This window comes from Zalophus californianus, chromosome 16 (genome assembly GCF_009762305.2).
Source record: "Zalophus californianus isolate mZalCal1 chromosome 16, mZalCal1.pri.v2, whole genome shotgun sequence".
Lineage (NCBI taxonomy): Eukaryota > Metazoa > Chordata > Mammalia > Carnivora > Otariidae > Zalophus > Zalophus californianus.
The window spans coordinates 10,632,887-10,657,150 of record NC_045610.1 but is presented as its reverse complement, the minus strand read 5'-3'; the positions used below and the strand labels follow the sequence as shown (position 1 = coordinate 10,657,150).

The window sequence follows — 24,264 nt, the reverse complement described above, 5'->3', positions numbered from 1 at the left end:
AGGAAAGAATGTCCAATGGAAAAAAGACAGTCTCTTCAACAAATGGTGTTGGGAAAATTGGACAGCCACCTGCAGAAGAATGAAACTGGACCATTTCCTTACACCACACACAAAAATAGACTCCAAATGGTTGAAAGACCTAAATGTGAGACAGGAGTCCATCAAAATCCTAAAGGAGAACACAGGCAGCAACCTCTTTGACCTCAGCCACAGCAACTTCTTCCTAGAAACATCGCCCAAGGCAAGGGAAGCAAGGGCAAAAATGAACTATTGGGACTTCATCAAGATAAAAAGCTTTTGCACAGCAAAAGAAACAGTCAACAAAACCAAAAGATAACCAACAGAATGGGAGAAGATATTTGCAAATGACATATCAGATAAAGGGCTAGTATCCAAAAAAAAATTTTTTTAAAAGATTTTATTTGACAGAGAGACACAGCGAGAGAGGGAACACAAGCAGGGGGAGTGGGAGAGGGAGAAGCAGGCTTCCCGCTGAGCAGGGAGCCCTATGTGGGGCTCGATCCCAGGACCCTGGGATCATGACCTGAGCTGAAGGCAGACGTTCAACGACTGAGCCACCCAGGTGCCCCAAGTATCCAAAATCTATAAAGAACTTCTTATACTCAACACCCAAAGAACAAATGATCCAATCAAGAAATGGGCAGAAGACATGAACAGACATTTTTCCAAAGAAGACATCCAAAGGGCCAACAGACACATGAAAAAGTGCTCAACATCGCTCGGCATCAGGGAAATCTAAATCAAAACCTCAATGAGATACCACCTCACACCCGTCAGAATGGCTAAAATTAACAAGTCAGGAAACGACAGATATTGGCGGGGACACGGAGAAAGGGGAACCCTCCTACACTGTTGGTGGGAATGCAAGCTGGTGCAGCCACTCTGGAAAACAGTATGGAAGTTCCTCAAACAGTTGAAAATAGAGCTACCCTATGATCCAGCAATTGCACTACTGGGTATTTACCCCAAAGATACAAATGTAGGGATCCGAAGGGGTACGTGCACCCCGGTGTTTATAGCAGCAATGTCCACAACAGCCAAACTGTGGAAAGAGCCAAGATGTCCATCGACAGATGAATGCGTAAAGAAGATGTGGTATATATACACAATGGAATATTATGCAGCCATCAAAAGGAATGAGATCTTGCCATTTGCAATGATGTGGATGGAACTGGAGGGTGTTATGCTGAGTGAAATAAGTCAATCAGAGAAAGACATGTATCATATGACCTTGCTGATATGAGGAATTTTTAACCTCAGGAAACAAACTGAGTGTTGCTGGGGTGGTGGGGGGTGGGAGGGAGGGGGTGGCTGGGTGACAGACATTGGGTAGGGTATGTGCTGTGGTGAGCACTGTGAATTGTGCAAGACGGCTGAATCACAGATCTGTACTTCTGAAACAAATAATGCAAGATATGTTAAGAAAAAAGAAGAAGAAGAAGATAGCAGGAGGGGAAGAATGAAGGGGAGTAAGTCGGAGGGGGAGACGAACCATGAGAGACGATGGACTCTGAAAACCAAACTGAGGGTTCTAGAGGGGAGGGGGTGGGGGGATGGGTTAGCCTGGTGATGGGTATTAAAGAGGGCACGTTCTGCGTGGAGCACCGGGTGTTATGCAGAATGAATCATGGAACGCTACATCAAAAACTAATGATGTAATGTATGGTGATCAACATAACAATAAAAAAAGAAAAAAAAAAGGATGAGATGAGGATGAAGCAGGATCTCTGGATAATGACTGTATTTCAAAATCTCTGGAAGGCAAAGGCAGGATGACAGCTGACCCTCGTTCATTTGTTACTTCTGTTAATACCCCTCTGAGAGGATCCAATCACTGCAGGTACGTATCCCTGCTGTTCCTTTTTCATACACCAATGCTCCTCCAGGACACTCTCCAAATCCTTCCAGATTTGCAGTGGGTGTGACAGAAAGGAAAACCATTCCAATCGTTTTATTCCCCACCGCAAGTTCCACTTTGTAAACTGATTAAACAAACAGGATAAAGAGACAAGAAAACCACATACTTACTTTTCATTAATTTTCCTGATAATTCCTTTAGTGGTGAAGAGGGACTATTTCTACTGGCTACTAGAAGTCTGGAGGAGGAGTCTTGGGTTTCCATGGAAACTTGATGTGTTCCTGTTCTGGCCATTTCAAGATGGAGAGAATGGGCATGGTCACATTCCCGGGAAAGCAGCAAGTGATTCTGAACGTTGCTAGTTCTATTGTTCAGGTCAATTCCTTCGGATTGGGTCATAAGCAATTGGGCTGGGCTAGAATCCTCCAATCTCTTGTCAAGAGACTCAGTTACAAAAGATGTTGCAGTTTCATGCTTTATAGATGGAGAGACAGGCTCAGCCAATGAGCTCTGCTTCACGGTGTTCAGACTGTGTGCTCTTATTCGGGACCAAGTTGTAGAGTGAAAACTTTCAGCTTCTAACCAAAATTTAACCAAATGCTCCATTCTCCGAAGTTCCATGAATTGAATGAAATAAGGGAGGACAACAGTGTCGCGCAAGACTTGTTCAAGGGTCTTTGAAAGACTTGATTTGGTCTCTTGAGTCTGGTAGTCCAGACAAGATCTGCCTGAAAGAAGCAAAGATTAGCAGTTCAGTAACAATTTAAGATTAACGGATTTGTCAGCCAGCTTTAGCATCAGTGGTACCAGAATTCTTGAATAAAGTTTACTTCCCTAGCAATTTAAATGAATAAAGAGCTAGAAATACTATCATTGTGGCTTCTAAACAGGCAAAGAAACAAGTCTCCAAAACTTAATCAATCTATTAAAAAGCTCTAGCTCAATTATTTTTACCTAACTTTTAATGGCAGTTCAGACCATGTAAATTCTTGAGAAAAAAAATCTTACGATACGAGTCCCAAAGAAAGAAGGCCAATAAAAATATGAAAATAGATTCAATCTAATTAAAAATGCAGAAAAGCAAATTAATACAAGATAACATTTTAGTCAAACTGGAAGATGTTTTTTCAAAAAATAACAAAAACAAAGGCACAACAGAACAGGAAACACTGGCACCCACTGATGATGAAAATGGCAAAACCTCTTTGGAGGAGCTTTCATAACAGCAAAGCTCTAATAATCTGCATGATCTGCAATCCAGTAACTCCACCTCCAGGAACTTTTCCTGAGCAAAATGGTCCATGTGTGGATACAGCCAGAAAGATGTTACCAGCTCTCAGCATTTGTTACAACAGAATAAAGAGTAGCTCTGGGATTTTATCTTGAAAAATAAAACGAAACTTACCAAAATTTAATAAAAATAAGTTCATTTTATATGTAACTAAATTTAGGTTACGATTATAACCACAGTTATTTTTTTTGTTTATATTTACGGCATTGACATATTGAAGTTCATCTTCATAAAATTAACAGGGTTTCATCAATTTTTCAAAAGGGCTTTTCTTAAACCTTTGATATTCAAATCATTTTCTTTTGAAGCATTTCATGTGTCATCCTTGCTGGCTGTCTCATTTTCTTTTTCTTTTTTTGAGAGAGAGGGCACACTTGAGCAAGCACTGCCCAACACGGGGCTCCATCTCATGACCCTGAGATCATGACCTGAGCCAAAATCAAGAGTGGGGCGCTTAACCGACTGTGCCACCCAGGCACCCCCTGGCGGTCTCATTTTCAATGTTAACCAGTGCATCTTTGTCAACATCACTTCCTTGAACTTCAGGAAATCCTGATCCTTTGCAAGATTCACAATTTTTTAAATTAAATTTTTAATTTTGAGATAACGGTAAATTCAGATACACTTGTAAGACAATATAGAGAGATCCCATGTACCCTTTACCCAGCTTCCCCATGGTGTATCTTACAATACTATAGTACAGTATCACATCAAGGTACCGACATTCACAATCTTACAAGGTATGACCCACCAATCTTACTCAGATTTCCCCATTTACCTGTACTCACCTGTAGACTTCATTTTATGCAATGGAATCTATGCAATTTTATCATATGTAACCGCCAAGATACTGAACAGTTCCAATGCCACGTGGATCCCTCACGTGGCCTTACATAACTAACTCCTCCGTTCCTAACCTCTGGCAAACCGGTCTTCATTTCTCTAATTTTGTCATTTCAAGAATATTATACAAATGGAATCATACTGCATATAACCTTTTGGGATTGGCTTTTAACGCACAGCATAATTCCCTTGGGATTCATGCAAGTTGTTAGGTATATCAATAGTCTGCTCTTTTTTATTGCTGACTAGTATTCTCTGGCATGCATGTACCAGTTTGTTTAACCATTTACTTGCCTGCTGAAAGACAGTCACTTTTTTACTTTTAAGCTGCTATGGAGATTGGAGTATAGGTTTTTGCGTGAATATAAGTTTCCATTTCTCTGGGATAAAGGCCGAAGAGTGCAATTGCAGGGTCATATGACAACTGCATGTTTAGTTCTATAAGAAACTGCCAAACTGTTTTCCAGAGTGGCTGTACCGTTTCACATTCCCACCAGCAACAAAGGAGTAATCCAGTAAAACTTACGATTTTACTTTGGGATCAACAAATGCTGTTTGCAATGTACTGCTGAGCGTGACCCATAAACACTTTGACACCTCTGAATATACACAAATGTTAAGCAAATATGTCAAAAGAGGAACTAATTTTATTAGACATCAATTTATTCACTTTTTTTTTCAATTTATGATACCACGACATGCAATTTTTATAAGTTCAGAACTTTGGGTAATTAAAATTAATTAATAGATATTTGCATGCTGTTCATTTTTTTGCTTTCACAAACAATACTGCAATAAATAGCTTTCTACATACTTGTATATACATCTTTTTGCATATATGTGAATACAACTGAGGGCTAAATCTTCTATTTTATATTTTGATAAATGTTTCCAAACTGCCTTCCAAAAAATCTTCATCAGTTTATACTTCCACTAAATAGGAATGGCCGTTACTCTTCATCTCCATTACCATTCAAGTGATCAAACTTTAGTATTTGCTGATGTGTTGGGGGAACATTATCTCATTACTAAAATTTGCATTTCCCTGAGTATGAGTGAAATGAGGCATCTTTTTCATATAATTAGTGGCCAAATGTATTTCTTCTCCTGGACATGGCCCATTTTTTTTTAAATTGAGAATGCTTTATATTTTACGCTTATGGGGACACAATAGAGTGTCATACTTATAGCTGTTATTTTATTTACTTTTTTAAGTAGGCTCCATGCCCCATGTGGGGATCGAACTCACAACCCTCAGATCAAGAGTCACATGCTCTACTGACTGAGCCAGCCAGCTAGGCCCCCCTATAGCTGTTATTTTAAATACATTTTTTCAAAGCCCATTCCCATTATACAGTTCTAGTATCCTCTAGCAAGAGTTTCACATAATACAATCAAATCCTTCTTCCTGCTGGACGTGAACAAAAAGTGAGTCACTTACCCAGGTCACCAAAATGAGCAGCCTCCATGTGGCTTGGCTGCTTCTTAAGTGTTGCTGTCCTGCTACTTGAAAAGGAGTCCATGTTGGCAGAAATGGCATTGATTGCAACATGACTTGGTCCTGCCGCCTCCAGCAAGGCATGATTTTTAGTGCTTTTTTGTGGGGAATGTTCAGATATTGAAGCTATAATTTTTCAAAAAAAAAAAGGTTAAAAATTTAGCACAATTTGATAGCCTAAAAATGTCTCATAAAGGGCTTTAAGAGAACTTTAAAAATTAAATTTTGTAAACACCTCTCTTAAGTATGCACACTCAACAAAAAATACTTAGGGGAAAGGCAATCAAGCAGCAGAAAACTGGAAAGAAATGTCCCATTATTATTTATAACTCTCAAAATACTGTGCCAAAAATGGAACTTAAAACAGATGTTTCTTTGAGAACTTCTACTGATGACAGAAAGTACCAAAGCCAGAAAACATTCTAATATATGGACGTTTTCTGTTTTTTTAATTTTTATTTTATTTTTTAAGATTTTATTTATTCATTTGACAGACAGACAGACTGCGAGAGAGGGAACACAAGCAGGGGGAGTGGGAGAGGGAGAAGCACGCTTCCTGCCAAGCAGGAGCCCGACGTGGGGCTCAATCCCAGGACCCTGGGATCATGACCTGAGCCGAAGGCAGATGCTTAACAACTGAGCCACCCAGGCGCCCCTATGGACCCTTTTCAATTCCTTAATCCTTTTTTGTCCAAGGAAGAAAACTAAACTTGTGGAATGGGGTAAAAATGAGAAAAATACCTTCAGAATACTTATTTTACTTCTTTTTTTAAGATTTTATTTATCTGTCAGAGAGAGAGAGAGCTCACAAGCAGGGGGGGAGCGGCAGGCAGAGAGAGAAGCAGGCTCCCCGCTGAGCAAGGAGCCCAATGAGGGACTCAGTCCCAGGACCCTGGGATCATGACCTGAGCCGAAGCCAGACGCTTAACCAACTGAGCCACTCAGGAGTTCCCTTATTTTACTTTTTAATTGGGTAACAAAATTTCTCTAATGAAAAACTTTTATGATCAAAGTTCAAGCTGCTTAAAGATAAAGCACACTTAAAAAATTCACAAAATACATTTTCTTTAGTAGTCTGAAGAAATACCCTATTGACATCAGAATGAAGAGGTTACCCATTAACATGTTAATAGGATATAAGCAACTCAGTATCACAATATTGTCAAAGTAGTCCTGTGACCTTGTTGCTACAGCTGGATCAACATTCCACCTCTATTTATTCCACACAAATATTAATGACTCTTATTAAAGGTTTTTAAGAAGTGTCGGCCTAGTACAATGCTATAGCAATGTGGCTATATTGCTAAATATAAAATTTATATTTTACGCTTATGGGGGTGGCTGGGTGGCTCAGCCGGTTAAGTGTCTGTCTTCAGCTCAGGTCGTGATCCCAGGATCCTGGGATCGAGTCCTGCATCAGGGCAGGGAGCCTGCTTCTCCCTCTGCACCTCCCCCTGCTTGTGCACTCTCTCTCTCTGACAAATAAATAAATAAAATCTTAAAAAAAAAAAGACAGAAATGATACAGGTCAGCCTCAAGATAAATACTCTCAGAGAACCAAACTTGAAGCTACTAGCACCATTTTTGTATTACATTGTCAACACATAAATGCTCTCATCTCAGCAAACAGTTCCCAAACAGAATCTGAGTAATACCAGGCAATATTTCTTATGAAGAATACACAGTAATGTAATTCAGTCTATTACTCTTTGAGATGCTTTTATAAATATAAAGCGGGTAAGAACGTGAATGTCCATACCTGTCTGCCAGGTTATCTATATTTACTAGTCATTCAATGAGAGGTGGGAGAATGATGCTATTGAGTTGTCTTCAAGAGATTTTTAATTTTATTTATTTATTTATTTTAAAGATTTTATTTATTTATTAGGGAGAGAGAAAGAAAGCACAAGCATGGGGAGTGGCAGACAGAGGGAGAAGCAGGCTCCCCGCTGAGCAGGGAGCCCGATGTGGGACTTGATTCCAGGACCCTGGGATCATGACCTGAGCCGAAGGCAGATGCTCAACCACTGAGCCACCCAGGCGTCCCGAAATTTTTAATTTTAGAAGAAAGTCTTTGTTTTAAATTTTCATGATAAACTGAAGAAAGCAAAATCAGTTCAGCAAGTTTATAAACAGTAATAGCTAGTTTTTTTCTATAGACAACAAGCTACAAATATCATTCTATAAGAATGATAAGACTTTCTAATCGTTTCCTAATTAGGTATGTATGATGATACAAGATGCCATTAATTTATTTGTGCAAGGCTTTTTTTGCCTCCTCTTTCTGAACTTCTCTGTTAGAACTATTAACTTATTTTAGATGTTGCTTCCAGATAATCTATCTTCCTTTGGTCTCCATGGTACTACCTGCTCCTTAGTTTCCTTTCCTATCTGAGCCTGTCTCTCAAGCCCTTAGGACACAGTGATTAAATGCCCACTAGGGGCGCCTGGGTGGTTCAGTCCGTTAAGTGTCTGCCTTCGGCTCAGGTTATGATCCCAGAGTCCTGGGATCGAGTCCCACATCGGGCTCCCTGCTCAGTGGGGAGCCTGCTTCTCCCTCTGCCTGCCAGTCCCCCTGCTTGTGCGCTCTCTGACAAATAAATAAATAAAATCTTAAAAAGAAATTAAAAAAAAAAAAGGCCCACTATGTCAGATATGGTCTCTTTCCATGACTCCTCTTCCTGAGGTTCTCTGTTCTTTTATTCTTTGTGCTAGAAACATTTATTCTCAAACCTTTAATTATTACTAGAGCCATCTTTTCCAAACATATTATTCAAACCGGTAAGCACTCCTCTTTTTCCCCCAAATAAACTTAAGTGAGACCCTAACACATCTGTAAAATAGATAAAACTCTAGAAAATATAGGTACCTAAATCTAAATAGATATCTAAAGGAGATTAAAAAAACGATTTAGTAACTCTGGCTGATTCAAGGGGAAAGTCTCACTCGCACTCTGGCCTGGACCTCTCGGCAACAGCTTGTAGGGTACACCTCTATGGTACTGGAACCCCAGTGGAGAAGCCCTGACCTGTATCTGAGACCTGTCCTTTGATCTGCGCTTGGGGCCTGTATTTCTAATTCCTTACTGCTAGCTATTCTCACTATGACTTTACCATATCAAGACCAACTTGTCCAAATATCAAACTTATCACGTTAATTCTCCTACTCAATTTCCCCAGCCTGTGTTCAATCTGCCAGTCTCCAAAGCTCAAAATCTTGTACCCATTCTTTTTCAGTCTACATGTTTACCTGCCAAGATTGGTTAATTTTTCCTTAAAGATATTTAAACATCTACTTACCTGTTTATTACCAACACCACACCTTTAATACAGGCCTTTCTGTATTACAGCAAAAGAACTTCTAGGGTCTCCATTCTATAGAACTCTTCCAGACTAACCTTTCATAAATACCACATGTAAAGCATCAACATCCTGTTCAAAAGCCTACAGGCTCCCTATTTTCTCTGTCTCAACTCTCTGTTCTGGTCTCTAAGGCCCTTATAATTGGCTATCAATCTTCTGTAAAAATATCCCTTTACTTGTCTGAAGTACTTGTCCCTTTGCCCAATATATACTCAAATAAATAAGAAGCTGGGCTGGTAGGGAAAAGAGAAAGAACTGCCTCTTTCATTCAGATCCTTATTATTCAACTTTTATATAGATTAAGTCCCATTTCTACAAAATCTTCCCTACACTTCAGAAACCATTTGCTGATCTCAAATTCCTCTAAACTCCTCACAATACTTCATTTAACGAAGTCAACATATTGAGGGCCTCTTCTGCTACAACTAGAAAACAAGAGCTACCAAGGTAGTACCTCCTACATACCAGGCATTGTACTGGTTGCTTGATACACATTTTTTGTTGGTATGTTATTTCATTATCTCCCACAACAATTTTGCAAGACCAGTATTTTCCTCATTTTGGAGATGTGGATACAGACAGACAAAAGTTAAATACTTTGCTATAAGTCAATGAGCTGGTAAAGAGTCGTTATCAACAGGCAGGATTTCAACTTTGGTCTGCCAGACTCTAGGAAATCACTCTTTTACCTTTGGTTGGAAACGCAGACCCTAGAATTATTGTGTGGGTAGAATAATATATGTAAATGTCTCCAAGTACCTCCCACCCAACATGCCAAAACTGAACATATAATTTCCCAACTTGGTTCTCCACCAGTCGCACTGTTAGGCAAGCCAGGAAAGTAGGTGTTAATCTGAAACTTCCCTGTCCCTTATACCTCATATTTAATCAATAACAAAGTTCTATCCATTTTAGCTCTAAATTGATCAATCCAGATCTCTTTATTTTCATCATTATAGATCTAGCCCATGCCATCTGTGGAATCACTTGATAAATGTTCCTCTCCCTTACCAATCTGTAAATTCAGTGAGTGCAGGATCAAGTCTTTTTTTGTTTAGCCGCAGTTCTGGGCTAATGCCTAAGATAGAACAGGTGTTCAAGAAATGGTTGTTATTAGTATCTTGGTATATTTGCTTTTATTCCGTGTCTAAGTTCTAATCAGACTGCAAACTTCTCGAGGGCTTGTTTCCTACACTTTTTCTGTATGATTCTAAGGTAAGCCAGTAATGCTAAGCACAGATTATGTACTGTCACAGGGTAGGAAAATGGAATTTTTTAGCCGGGTACAGATTTAGAAGTTAGGCAGGCCAATCCTCTCACTCCACAAATGAAGAATCTGAGGAAGGTTACATGACTTCCCAAGGTCATACTGTTAGTAGCAGAGTTTAGGGTAGAAATCTAAATGCCTGAGACATCAAATCTAAATGCCTGAGACATCAAATCCTTTCCTTCTTACATTCAGATCTAGTCTTTACACATGCTGCTTGCTAAGGGCTTGAAGTCTTTATGAAAGCCAATCAAATTTTGCTTAAGGAAGGCAGTATGAACCAACATGGAATCCAACTGGCTTTAAATTATCAGAAGTAAGCAGAAAATAAGACTGTCAGGTACCCTAGTTCTTCCCTAATGTTACAAATCTCGTAAGTTATAATTAGTCTCTCCCCAGCAAACTGAGCATATATGGTTAATACTCAATGCTAGCCACACAAGATAACAAACATGTGAAAGAAAAAAAATCTAAGCAGCAATCTACAGATCTCAGGTAAATAAATTTTATTTATGAAATTTATATGTAATGGCTATATAATTAATTTCCATTATGATTTTCCATTCCAATCTTTGTAATTAACATAATGAAATCAGTCAAAACTATAATAGAGATTACAACCTAAAGAAGCATGCTCCAACCTATAAAAAAGGACAATATACAGATTACGATAAGGTACTCTGAATATATTTTAAGACCATTCATCCAAAGTAACAGAGAAGTAAGAACTGTTATCATCCACATTTCTGGATAAACAACAGAAAACCAATCTTATAAGTGGCAGTTCTTTACTCCAGAATGGTCAGCTCATTTCAGAGTATTTTTCACTTTTTGTTTCGTTTTTAAAGACTTATTTATGGGGTACCTAGGTGGCTCAGTCAGGTAAGTGTCCACCTTCAGCTCAGGTCATGATCCAGGGTCCTGGGATCGAGCCCCACATCGGGCTCCTTCCTCGGCAGGGAGTCTGCTTCTCCCTCTCTCTGCCCCTCCCCCCCATTCATGCTCTCTCTCTAATAAAATACACTTAAAAAATAAAAAAGATGTATTTATTTATTTTAGAGAGAGAGAGTGCGCACAGTAGGGAGGGGCATAGGAAGAGAGAGTCTGAAGCAGACTCCACACCAAGCGGAGAACCCAACACAAAGCCTGGCGCAGAACTTGATTTCACGACCCTGAGATCACGACCTGAGACAAAACCAAGAGTCAGACGCTCAACCCACCCAGGTGCCCCTCGCTTTTTGTTTTTTAAAATAAAGTCAACTACAAAGCGTAAGAGACTCTCAACTATAGGAAACAAACTAAGGGTTGCTGAAGGGGAGGAGAGTGGGGGGATGGAACTGGGTGATGGGCATTAAGGAGGGCACCTCATCTAATGAGCATTGCATGTTATATGCAACTGATGAATCACTAAACTCTACCTCTGAAACTAATAATACACTATATGTTAATTCGTTGATTTTAAGTTAAAAAAATAATGAAGTCAACTCATTGATTTTAAGGGAACAAACATGATTAATAGGAGGGCACTGGTTTACTGTATCACTAGAACAGCCAACAAGTGCTTAGTAAAAGCCTATTATATGCAAGGTGTTAAAGAATATACAGGTTGAACAAGGAAATACGTCACAATCATAAATAATTATAAAAGAAGGAAGAGATGATTAATGGCAAAAGAAGGGGGAAGATAACAGGATTAAACAGCCTGTAAATGCAAAGCACATCACTTTTTAATATAATGGAATGCCACTGAACTCACCTTTAATTGACTTGACATCTGAGGTCTTCTCTTGTTCTTTGCCTTTCACTGGAAGATAAAAGAGCATCATGACCAACTTCTACAGTTAAAAAGATCCCATCTATATGATGTAAAAATTAGACAAGCTTTATTCTAACAGATGCATATTCAAAGTTGTACAACGGAATAACAGCCTTGGAGGGAGACAGGGCGAGACAGTTGTCAGCGGAAGTTTCGCTGAGGAAGTGACCTTTGACCATCATTCAGTCAAGAGCACTGAGTGTTCTTATGGGTAGACAATGTCAGAATACCTGGGTTCAGATTCTAGCTTGCCACTTATGACACAGCCATGTGATCACAGACAAGTTACTTCTCTGGGTCTCAATTTCCTTGATTTATAAAATTAGAACAGTAATAACAACACCTACCTTAGAGGGTTAGGAGTGAAAAAACTAAAAAGTTGTAAAGGGCTTAGAAGAGCAACAGGCACACCGTTAGTTTAGGATGTTAACTAGTATTATTAAAATATGCCTATTACTAGATGCATCTTGAAGAAAAAGAGTTCTTTGTGTATCATCTGACTTCTTGTGTATTCCTCTCACAACATCAAATACATTCTAAACTTATATTCTAAATAATATTCAAGGCTTAACCATTTCTCTCAAAAAGCAATACAGTCTCTTCTCTATTATACAGAACAGTAGAAATTCTACTGCAAATATGCTAATAATGTAATATCCAAGAAAGGAAGGTACATGGCAGCTTAAGCAAAGTGTGAACTCTTACAGAATCTGACATAAGACTATTTTTAACCTTCCTTACTTTTCTTGTATTTTTTTCAACATTAAATTTTCTTTAACTCTACCATGAAAAGCCTATCAAAATAAGAAATCCCAAAATGTGACCATCTCTCTACTCGTGCTCTTAAACATTCAACACTGAGAGGCTAGTAGCAGGAAATTACTAGCTCTCAGAGTATCTGATAAATTAATCCATCAACAAATATTTGAGTGCCTCGTATGTGCTAGACACTCTCCCGGCTCAGAAAAGAACAGTCCTGTCTTCAAGAAGTCTATATACAAGAATGTGGAGACAAACATGGACAAAAATAAGATCATTTCAGGTACTGATCACTGCTGTTGGGAAAAAAGAAATTAGGGAAATGTGGTAGAAGTAACTGGGTTGCAGCCCTCGCCGCAGCATCTGCCAACTGACTACATCTCCCATTTGAAACATGAACTTGTCTTGACTTCCAAGACACGCGACTCCCCTGGTTTTCTAGCTGCTCCTTCTCAGTTTTACTGCCTGGCTAACTTCTCCTCTACCTGCCGGGAGTTTCTCAGAGAAAGGGTTTTAAGCACCTTTGCTTTTCACTACGTACACATATGTATTTCCTGGCTGAACTTACCCATTCTGCAGGTTTTCAATACCGTGGATAAGCTATGAATCCTGAATTTCTATTTCTAGTCTAAATTCTTTTTGACCTTAAATTCATTTAGTTAACCATCTACCCATCCTCTTCTATAATTACACTGGTCCAAAAATGGAACATACCATCTCTTCCCAAACCTGGTTTACCTTATTTTTCATTCTCTCTCATGAATGACACTCCCACCCCAGTTTCTCAGGCCAAAAATCTCAGGAGTCATTCTTAACATGTCTCTCCCTTACTTCCCACACCCAAACCACTTCTAAGACCAATTGATTCTACCACTAAAACATACCCCCACAGTTCTACTTTGTCACTCTCAATACATTCTCATCAATCAGATCTAGTCAATATTTCAAACAGAAAAGTAACACACAATCCAACTTCACTACATATTAGTGTTTTGCCTTACTTCCCTTTTCCCCCTAAATATTATATAAAGGGTCCTATGACTCACTCACTACCTGATCCCATTGCTCTTCTACCCTTCCCAGAGATAAATATTGCCCTAAATTGGATGTGTTTACTATCAAACAAACCATGTATGTTTTTAGACTATTACTACATGAATGTAAAACACGCAATTATTCTGTACATTTTTAAAATTGACATGAATAGTACTCTTCTACACATATCTGAAACTTGTATTCATCCCATAATTTGACTTGTCTATATTGATGCATTCATGTAGCTCTAGTTCATTCATTTTAGCTGTTTAATTCCTAAAGTACACCTTTATTTATTCATTCTCCTTTTAATGAACATTTCGGTTTCCTAGTTTTTACTATCACAGACAATGATGTGATCAACAGGGGCACCTGGGTGGCTCAGTTGTTAAGCTTCTGCCTTCGGCTCAGGTCATGATCCCAGGGTCCTGGGATCGAGCCTGCTTCTCAGTCTCCCACTTCCCCTGCTTGTGTTCCCTCTTGCTGTGTCTCTGTCAAATAAATAAAATCTTAAAAAAAAAAATAATGGGATCAACATTCTAGTACATGTCTTCCTATGCAGTCTACATGTAAGAATCTCTCTAGGAGGGGCGCCTGGGTGACTCAGATGGTTGAGCGTCTGCCTTCGGCTCAGGTCATGACTGGCGTCGGGCTCCCAGCTCAGCCAGGAGTCTGCTTCTCCTTCTCCCTCTGCCCCTCTCCCTGCTTGTGCTCTTTCTCTCTCTCAAATGAATAAACAAATCTTAAAAAAAAAAATTTCTCTAGGATAGAACACTATAAATGCAACTGATAGGTAACCAATGATGGGCATTTTTAATGAAAGTGGCTATTTAATGAATATTTTTCAAACGGTATTTGATGGTATTTTTCATTCATTTCCTTGATTTCCTTTGAGGGGCTATCCTTTTGTATTTACTGGGTATTTAGGTATCTTCTTTTATGGGCTGGCTATTCAATTCCTTTGTCCTTTACTTATTTGTAGAAATTCCATACATAGTCTGTATACTAATCCTTTGTGTTGCAAATACCGTACGTGTATTTTATTGTATGGAAGCTTTAAATTTTAATGTGGCCAAATTTACATTATGTGGATTGTATTTTCCTACCTTATTGTTTAAGATATCCTTTCCTAGCCCAAGATCAGATTTTTTCCCCTGTATTTTCTTCCATATGATTTCAAATTTTGTTTTTTAAAATTCTGGGCTCTTATCTACCTGTATTTATTTCTATTTGTCAGATATCAGGAAACTACAGCCCATGGGCCAAATTAAGTTTTTATAAATAAAGTTTTAGTTTAACACAGCCATCTCCATTTGTTAACATACTATCTACGGCTACAAGGACACCATCTTGTCTTTTACAGAAAGTTAGCTGACCCCTGATGTATATGATAGGAGATAGAAAAACCCGAATTGTTTTTTTTGCCAGAGGGATAGCAAACATCATTCACTGATTAGTCCAACCTTTCCCAACTGAACAGGAACTCTTTATATACCAAGTTCCCATATATACATAGGTCTGTTTCTGGGCATTTAATTCTACTGTCTTAATTACCTAACCATATAATCAGCCTTTGGCAGGGCCAAGTCCTCTACCTTACTCTCTTTTGAAACTATCTGCCCTATTAATTATAGGATCAACTTGTCCTGATCCTAAAACCCCGATGGGAATTTTTAAAGTAGCACTAACTGAATGATTAATTTGGGGGAGAGTTCACATCTTTCTGGTACTGAGTCTTTCTATCTATGAACATAGTATACCTCTCCATTTATTTGGGTGTCCTTTCATGTCAAACTAGGTTTTGTAAACTCCATAAAGATTTTAGTCTTTTGTTTTTACTAGCATACAGCAGTACAACTGAGTTTTAAATACTTTCATATAAATGCATTTATTTTAAAAACCCAGTTGAACTCTTAGGAGTTCTAATAGTATGTGTGTAGATTTCCTTCAGTTTTTTATATATGCAATCATGTTATCTGGTACTAATGATTCCTTTGTTCCCCTTCCCTCCCAAAACTTAAATTTCCCTTCTTTTTTGTTTTGTGTGTGTGCTATTGTGAAGACTATATTAGCTTTCTTTTTGTCTAATATCCCTGATATGTTTTCCCATCCTTTTGCTTTTAACCTTCTCATGATCCTTTTTATACCAAACAGTATACAGGAGGAATCTAGTCTTTTCACTGAGACAGCCCATTTCTGTTTATTGTGATTACTGCTCTTGATTTCTAAAGATCATTCTTAAAACTTTAACTATGACTATGAATTTGTTAATTTCTCCTGGTAATTCTGTACATTTTGCTTTGTGTATTTTGAGACTGATATTGGTGCAAAGCAGTTCAGAGTTTTATCTTCCTACTACCCTGTTCATCTTTTCATAATGTAGTGACCTTTTTAGCCCTGATAATGTTTTGTGCTTTAAATATGTCATCTGCCACACAGCTTTCTTCTGGTTAACATTTGTCTGCTATATTCTTCCATCCAGTTATTTTCAATTTCTCTATGTCCTTATGTTTTAGTTGTGTTCCCAGTAGTTTATGGCTGGATCTTATCCAGCCTGACTTTTTGTTTTTTAGCTATACAATCTTCTGCTAGAATTTAGTCTATTTACATTTATTGTGACTACTGATCTATCTAGGTTTATTTCAGCCACCTTATTTTGTTCTGCTGACTACACTTTTTCTTGTTTCTCTTTTTATTATGAAACATCTGAAACAAAGACAATACTAGAATATAATTTGAGTAACACTCAGGCTTATCAAATCTTAACATTATGCTATATTTGCTTCTGAAAATTTTTCAAAAGAAATAAGACATGCATGTGCAACTTAAGTCTCTCCCTGATCTCATTCCTCCTTCTACCTAGAGAAATAATTTCATAAATTGATTATCTCCACTCATATTTTTATTCTTTAATATATTTCTGTATCTATAAACAACACATAGTACTGATTGAAGGTTTTTAAACTTTATACAAGTGGTCCTACCAACTGCCATTCCCAACAGCAGCATACCCTAACTAAATCTTGGTATAGTCAGGCTTTAATCCCATCCCTCAGGACTTAACACCTCTCTCTTCTGTACCATTTTCTCCCTCTCTACCAGATCATTCCTATCAGCATCCAAACATATTCTAGCATCTTTTATCTTAAAAAAAAAAAAAATCCCTTAACCCAAGAGCATCTTTCAGTTCCTTTTCACTGTAGTTTCCTGAAAAGGGTGTTTTTACTCTTGCTACTTTCCACACTTCACATTCTCCCTCCAACCCATTCCACTGATACCCTTCTCAAAGTCATCATTTACTGCCACATTATCAAACTGAGTAGTTTTTTCTATCTTGATCTTGCAAGTGACATTCAACACAATACTCCTTTCTTTTTGAAACATTATCTTCTCTTAGCTTCCATGATATCACACTCCCATTAACTGGCATTTTATTTTTGATTCTCCGTTGCCAATGGTTCATGTTCCTCGCTTTAACTTTTTTTAAAAATTTTTTTAAAAAGATTTTATTTATTCATCTGAGAGAGAGACAGAGAGAGCACAAGCAAAGGGAGAGGCAGAGGAAGAGGGAAAAGCAGACCCCCTGCCAAGCCAGGAGCCTGACATGGGGCTTGCCTCCTGGCCCTGGAGATCATGACCTGAGCGGAAGGCAGACACCCAACCATTTGAGCCACCCAGGTGCCCCTCAACTTAACTTCTAAAAGCTCTTAACTCCAGAGCTTTCACCTAGGCTCCGTTCTTGTGTATAGTATGGCAGGAAATGCTACCCGGCCCACAGAACTCATTTTCCTCTTTCTAGCAAGAAGGTTGTAGCCTAGTAGGTAGTTACTAGTTGGCTAATTACTCTACATTTCCCAGAAGGTTTTGCAGTTATCTATGCCCATATGACTAACTTCTCACCAACAGAATATGAATAGAAATGATTATGTGCCAATTTCTGGCCAAAGCTTCTCTTTCCTCCTTACCATGGGTCAGAGGACTGAGGACAGACAGAAAGGGCTATGACCCAGCTTTGACAAAACAGACCATACCCTAAGGGAAAGAGGTGTAACAAGATGGGAGGAAAGTGATCCCTGAATGACTGTGAAGCAAAGCCACCCAATGAACTTGGACCGTTACACTCAAGAGAGTAATAAAAAAATCTATCTTGTTTGAGCCATTACACTTCAGTGTATCTTTGTTACAACAGCCTTAGCCTTTCAACATAACTAATTCACACATTTTATGTATTCTCTAGGTGATGTGATCTAGTCCCGTGTCATTAATCATCAGTTATGCAAAATATTTTTTTTTAAAGATTTTATTTATATATTTGACAGAGAGAGAGAGAGCACAAGCAGGGGGAGTGGCAGACAGAGGGAAAGGGAGAAGCAGGCTCCCTGCTGAGCAAGGAGCCTGATGCAGGGCTCAATCCCAGAATCCTGAGATCATGACCTGAGCCGAAGGCAGCGGCTTAACCGACTGAGCCACCCAGGCACCCCTGCAAAATATTTTTTTAAATTTTTTATTGTTATGTTAATCACCATACATTACATCATTAGTTCTTGATGTAGTGTTCCATGATTCATTGTTTGTGCATAACACCCAGTGCTCCACGCAGAATGTGCCCTCTTTAATACCCATCACCAGGCTAACCCATCCCCCCACCCTCCTGCAAAATATTTTTAAAACCAGAACCAGATCTCACGTTCCAACTTCTTTCCAGAACTACAGACTCATACATCCCACTGCCTCCTCGACGTATCCGCATAGATGTGTATCACAAACTCACAATTGCCAAAAGACAGTTTTTAATTCTTCCCGCCCCAAGCTTTCCCAATTTTTTTTCACCCCAATCACTTATTCAAGTTATGCTATTTCTATCTCCAAAACATATCCCATACCCAGTAAGTTCCAGCCTTCTTCAGGTTCCTTAAACACACCCAGCTATTGCTGCCTCAGGACATTTGTACTTCTAGTTCTCTCTGGCTAAATTGCAGTTCCTTTGATCTTTTGTGAGGCTGGCTCTCTCCCCTCATTCAGATGTCAAACTAAATACCATCTTCTCAGACAAGCCTTCCCTTATTATCTGAACAAATATTATCATCCTGTGACCTAATCCCACATCAGTTTAAATTCCCTGCTCAGCACTTTTTACTAGTGGATATTTTTTCTTGTTTTTATTTACTTATTCAACAAATATTTACTAAATTCCTAACTATACCCAGGCACTGACCTAGACATGGGGATATAGCTGTGAACAAAATCAGCTTCCACCTTAATAAAATACAGAGAAAAGTAGATGGTGATAAATGCTGTAGAGAAAGTAGGCAAGATAGGAGTGCAGGGGCTACGGACTGCAATGTTAAAAGTAAGATAGACAGAGAAAGCCTCACCAAGATGCCAAATGATCAAAAACCTGAAGGAAATGAGAGAGCAAAATAGTGGGTGTCTGTGGGAAGAGGTTTCCAGGTAGAGAGAAAAAATAAGTGCAAAGGCCCTGAGGCGGGAATGTATTTGACAACAAAGAGGCCAATATAAATGGAACAGTGATGGAAAAGGAGAGGAGATGAACACAGAGAGGAAATGGGAACTAGATTAAGGAAGGCCATGTATAAGAAGCTACTGGAGGAATTTGAACAGAGATGTGGCATAATGCATTTTGAAAATATACCATAGGGGTCAAGGATGGAAGAAGGAAAACCAAATTGAAGCCTACAGCAACATAACTCTGCTTTTTCTATTTCCTTTTTGTCTTTAAAAGATTTTATTTATGTATTTGACAGAGCGAGCGAGTAAGCAAGCGTGCCCTGGGGTGGAGGGGGAGGAACAGAAGGAAAGAGAGAGAGAATACCAAGCAGGCTCCAAGCTCAGCGCAGAGCTCAATGCAGGGCTCAATCTCACGACCCTGAGATCATGACCTGAGCCAAAATCAAGAGTCGGACACTCAACCGACTGAGCCACCCAGACACCCTTGCTTCCTCTACTTTCATAAAACCAGCTTCCTCTTAACATTTAAGCTGAGATTTGAATGACATCCTCTCAGAGGACTTCCTTAACTGTCCAATCTAAACAGAGATGACCACCTAGACCAGGAGTTAATAGTCAGGGATGGTGAGAAAAGGTTGAATTTGGTTACATTCTGGGGTAGACTTAGCAGATTTGCTTATGTAGATATAGAGTAGGAGAGAAAGAGAGGTTCAAGAAGGTACTAAAGTTTTAGCCTGAGCAATTAAAAGACCAGAAATGCAATTTACTGAGGTGACAAAAAATCTGGAGTTAGATTTTAGATATAGTAAGTAAAAGATCCATCTGTTAGTCTATTATTTCTATTAATAGATATAACTGTATCTATCAGGTAGAGGTATAAAGTGGACCAATAGTTGGATATACCATTCCTAATTCAGGGGAGAGAATTCAAGCTGGAGATGTAAACTCGGGAGTCATCAGCATATAGGTGGTATTTAAAAATGGTATTTAAAGACTGGATGGGATCCCTAAACAGAAGTGTCTCCAGCTTCTACTCTTGCCACATTCAGTCTGCAAAAAGCATCTACAATGATCTTTTTATAACGTAAGATCAAATCATTCCTCTTTAAAAAATTTTAAGGGGTGCCTGGGTAGCTCAGTGGGTTAAGTGTCTGACTCCTGATTTCAGCTCAGGTCATGATCTCAGGGTCATGAGATCCAGCCCCAAAGCGGATGTAGCCTGCTTAAGATTCTCTCCCTCTCCTCTCCCTCTCCCCTGCTCCTCTTGTGTTCTCTCTTTAAAAAAATTTTTTTTTATTTTTTATTTTTTTTTTAAAGATTTTATTTATTTATTGGACAGAGAGAGACAGCGAGAGCAGGAACACAAGCAGGGGGAGTGGGAGAGGGAGAAGCAGGCTTTCCCGCTGAGCAGGGAGCCCGATGCGGGACTCGATCCCAGGACCCTGGGATCACGACCTGAGCCAAAGGCAGACGCCCAATGACTGAGCCACCCAGGCGCCCTAAAAAAAATTTTTTTTTAAATAGTGTCCCTGCATTTGGAATAAAACCTAACTTTGGCCTACAAAGCTCTGAATCTTGTCTACCTCTCTAAGCCCAAATCACAGTGGCCTGCCTTCCTTTCTTGAAGGGCACCAAACTCTTTCTTGACTCACAACCTTTGAACATGCTCTTTCCTAGCCTCGTTACCTCCTACTGATTCCTCAGCTCTAAGTTTCAAGGTCACCTGCTGAGGCTTTCCTCTAACAGCAAACCAAAATATGCTTCTCCTCTCACCTTATCTGTGTTATAACATGTTATCAATTTGTAAATACACAAAGGTACTGAAAGAGAGATTTATTGTCTGTTTGCCCCAGCAGACAATAAGCTCCATAGGTGCAGGGACTTTTTCTTGTTCAGTGCTTAATAATGAGCGCCTAACACAGTGCCTGCCGAGCAGCATTCATAAGTATTTGTTGAACAGATACAAAGGTCTATTACGCAACATGCAATCTGCCTCATTATACACAGAATACTTTCTTTCCCCTTAAAAAAAACAAAAAACAAAAAACCCACAAACCTACTTTAACACTGTCAAACAAATTAGAGCTATAAACTACACCAAGGTACCTTAACAACAAAGCTTCCTTGTACCATTTTACAGGTTTCCTTCATTCAGCAGTGCTTTCATTCATTCATCACAGTTTCATTCACTCACCCCATGACATCAGTTACTGAAACTCTACTTGTACTTAAAAGGAATTCTTGAATTCATATCTGAATGGGGCCTTTAGGAATCATCTAATTCTCGGTTGAGAGAGGAGAAAAAAGTGGGTTAACGCTTTTCTGTCCCAGGTGACAGAAAGTAGCAGAGCAGTCATGTGAACCCAAGTCCCTGATACCGTTTGGTGTTTTGTTTTGTTTTGTTTTTCTCTGGTACCTTTTCTCTTAAATAACAAGAATTGAAAGAACCACTATCATCCAAAAAGACCTCCACTTGTTCATTTTAGATATATATTTTGAATGCAACACAACAATTTTATCCACATCAAAATTAAGCTGCCTCTACTTAAAAACCGGGCAGCTATTACAATTGAAAATCAGAAATACAAGTAGTTTACAAAGTGAGCGTTCCAATAGTTTAGTCGACTTGCTAAGTCATCAAAAGAAATAATCTTCTTCATTAGGGAACATTTGGCAGTAAGTAATGTTATTTTAGGAACTGCAGGATCCCCCGCCCCACACCCCCCAAAAAGGGAAATTGGAAAATAGCACTAGTTGAAGAAAACAGCTTTTTCACATGTTGCTTTTAGACATAAAACCCTCAATATTCTGAAAAGTCAGAAACTTCCGTAACACGGTACTAAAGGAATTTCTTTTCTGGATCCGCAGTTAGACACACACGCACACAAACGCGAAAACTGTTTTTGCGCCAACAGGCATTAACTCGTATGCGCTTCGGCAAATACTTTTGGACCAGCGAGACAATTCCCCTCTGACCTCGCGCGAGGAGGCCACCTTCTCCCTCCCTGCAGAGTCCCGGAGCAAAGCAAGGCACGCAGGGGGCGTCTGCGCGGAGGCCGAGGGCCTCGCTGCCACCCGCGAGGAAGCCCGTGCAGGCCCCCCTGCCCCACCGCCGCCCCTGAGGCCCGGCCTGACTCCCCGCCGGAGCCCCCTCTGCTACCTTTCCGCCGGAAGAAGGACATGGCGGGGCCCGGGTCGGGGCGGAGGGCGCGGGGGGACTGTCGCGGGGAGGGCCCGGCTCCCCTCATTCAGCAACCGGCCCGGACTTCCGGGTCCGCAGCGGCCGCCGCACTAGCCTGAAAAGAAACCCTTCTTCCGGGTGTGGGCCCCACCGCCTCCTCGAGAAGCCCAGGCAGCTCCTGCCGCCATATTATCAACAAGCCACCCGCCCGGAGTTCCGGTCCTTCCCCGCGCGAGGCTTCACGGGAGGCCGCGCCGCCGGCCCCGCCCCCCATCCCCGCCTCCTCTCGTGGGTGCGGGGGCACGCGCCCGGCCCGCCCATGTGACCCTGCGCGCGTGCGGCCTGTGCCCTTTCCCAGGTTCCGCGTCGCTGCCGCGGGTGTAGAGATGCCGCGCGATAGTGACCGTCCCGGAGCCGGAGCCCCTCCCCCCAACCCCCCCCCCCCCCGACCTTGGAGCTGGATGGCGCGGTGTCTCAGGTCTGGGGCGGCCGGCCGTGGGAACTCACAGCGTGCCCTTGTACACAAGGCGAGGCCAGCACTGCCCCGCTCCGGCTTAGCCCCTTCTGTTTCTCCGTTCCAGTTAGCTGGCCGGCCAGAGCAGCTTTCCCCTGCACCGCCAGGCCCTGCTCTCCTCCCAGGCGACCGGAGCCGCCCGGGGTCGCGCGGGTACTAGGAGGTCACGGTGCCTCGAAGAGGGAAGAGGAGGCATAACCTGCTTTATGCGGCTCCACTGGCTTCTCAATCACAGTGACCTCGGCAATAAAAAGGAGAAGTGGGCTTATTTTCAGAACCAAATTCCTGCACCAGTGCTCAAGTTTGAAAGGGACGGTAACATAAAAGCATCGCCAGTTATTACAAGGCAAACTCGTGAATGGATCCTTCAAGCTTTGTTCAATTTCCTTTTCCCCAGTAAATCTGGCCCTCCAAACATCCCTAAAGCAGAGGGAAACAAGTCTGCCCCCCCCACCAACCCTCACCAGTGTCCCTCACCACCTGGTGAGTGCGCTGATTGGCTAATAATTGTAGCCTTGGGGGATACTCCTTTGGGGAAGGAGTCTGGAAGTTAGCACTCAATAAACGTTCACTGAGGTTTTTTTTTTTTTTTTTTTTAAATCAGTGAAGTCCGTCACGTGACGGTCGGTCGGGGGCAACAGGATCAAAAAGAATCCCAACTTGTCCAAGATCATTAAGTGTCAGTGTTGGGACGATAACTAGAACCCGGGGTCTTTTCACTATATAATTAGAGCAACTTAATAGATTTGTCTGTTTTGGTCCCGGGCCTGTGAGGTAGTCACAGCTGGATTTACTGGAAGTTTTCTATGCAGTTACTGTGCCGGACCCTCCAGATTAACGGTCCTTGGGTCAGTCTCGGTGTGGGGAAAACTAGACACAGAAAAATATCTTGCCGAAGGTCACAAGCTAACTAGGGATGAACCCTGGATTTCAAACTTAGAGAGTCACCTCCAAAGCTAAAGATCGAACCTCTTGCTGCCTGGGTAAAGAGAGTGTGGCCAGGCAGAAGCGAGAGAGACTGGCCGAGTCTCTGGATGCCTGAGTGTATCCTCGGCCTGAGTTGGTGCTGAGAATGGATGTCTGTTCAACTCCTGTGGGCCTCAGCAGAGGCTGCAAGGGAATTTGGGCAGTGTCTGTCCTCCAGCGATCAGAGGGGCTGGCTGTTGGAAACCAGGTTGCACTCAGGAGGACCACTTTGCTGCCTGTGGCCAATAAAACCAAAGGTCTTGCCCTTCGCTCCCGGGACATGGAGATTGGCTGAAGTCAAGGAAGAGTGCGGCCGAGGTGCAGTTGATATAAGGGAGTAAGTGGGATTTAGCAGAAGTGTAAGGACAGGAGGTCCACACACTT

The 24,264-nt window shown here is 40.7% G+C and overlaps 1 protein-coding gene across 1 annotated transcript in view; it reads right to left on the bottom strand.

The window, feature by feature from the left end:
• Positions 1 to 22,614, bottom strand: part of AKAP10 (A-kinase anchoring protein 10) — an 85,061-nt gene extending 62,447 nt beyond the window's left edge. Inside the window, exons 1-4 of the mRNA XM_027626450.2 lie at positions 22,380 to 22,614; positions 11,897 to 11,944; positions 5,455 to 5,637; positions 2,050 to 2,607 (exon numbers count right to left, since the gene is read on the bottom strand). Of these exons, the coding sequence (XP_027482251.1) occupies positions 2,050 to 2,607; positions 5,455 to 5,637; positions 11,897 to 11,944; positions 22,380 to 22,467 (877 nt within the window). The 5' untranslated portion in view covers positions 22,468 to 22,614. The remainder of the gene's footprint in view (positions 1 to 2,049; positions 2,608 to 5,454; positions 5,638 to 11,896; positions 11,945 to 22,379) is intronic.
• Between the last annotated feature and the right edge of the window lie 1,650 nt (positions 22,615 to 24,264).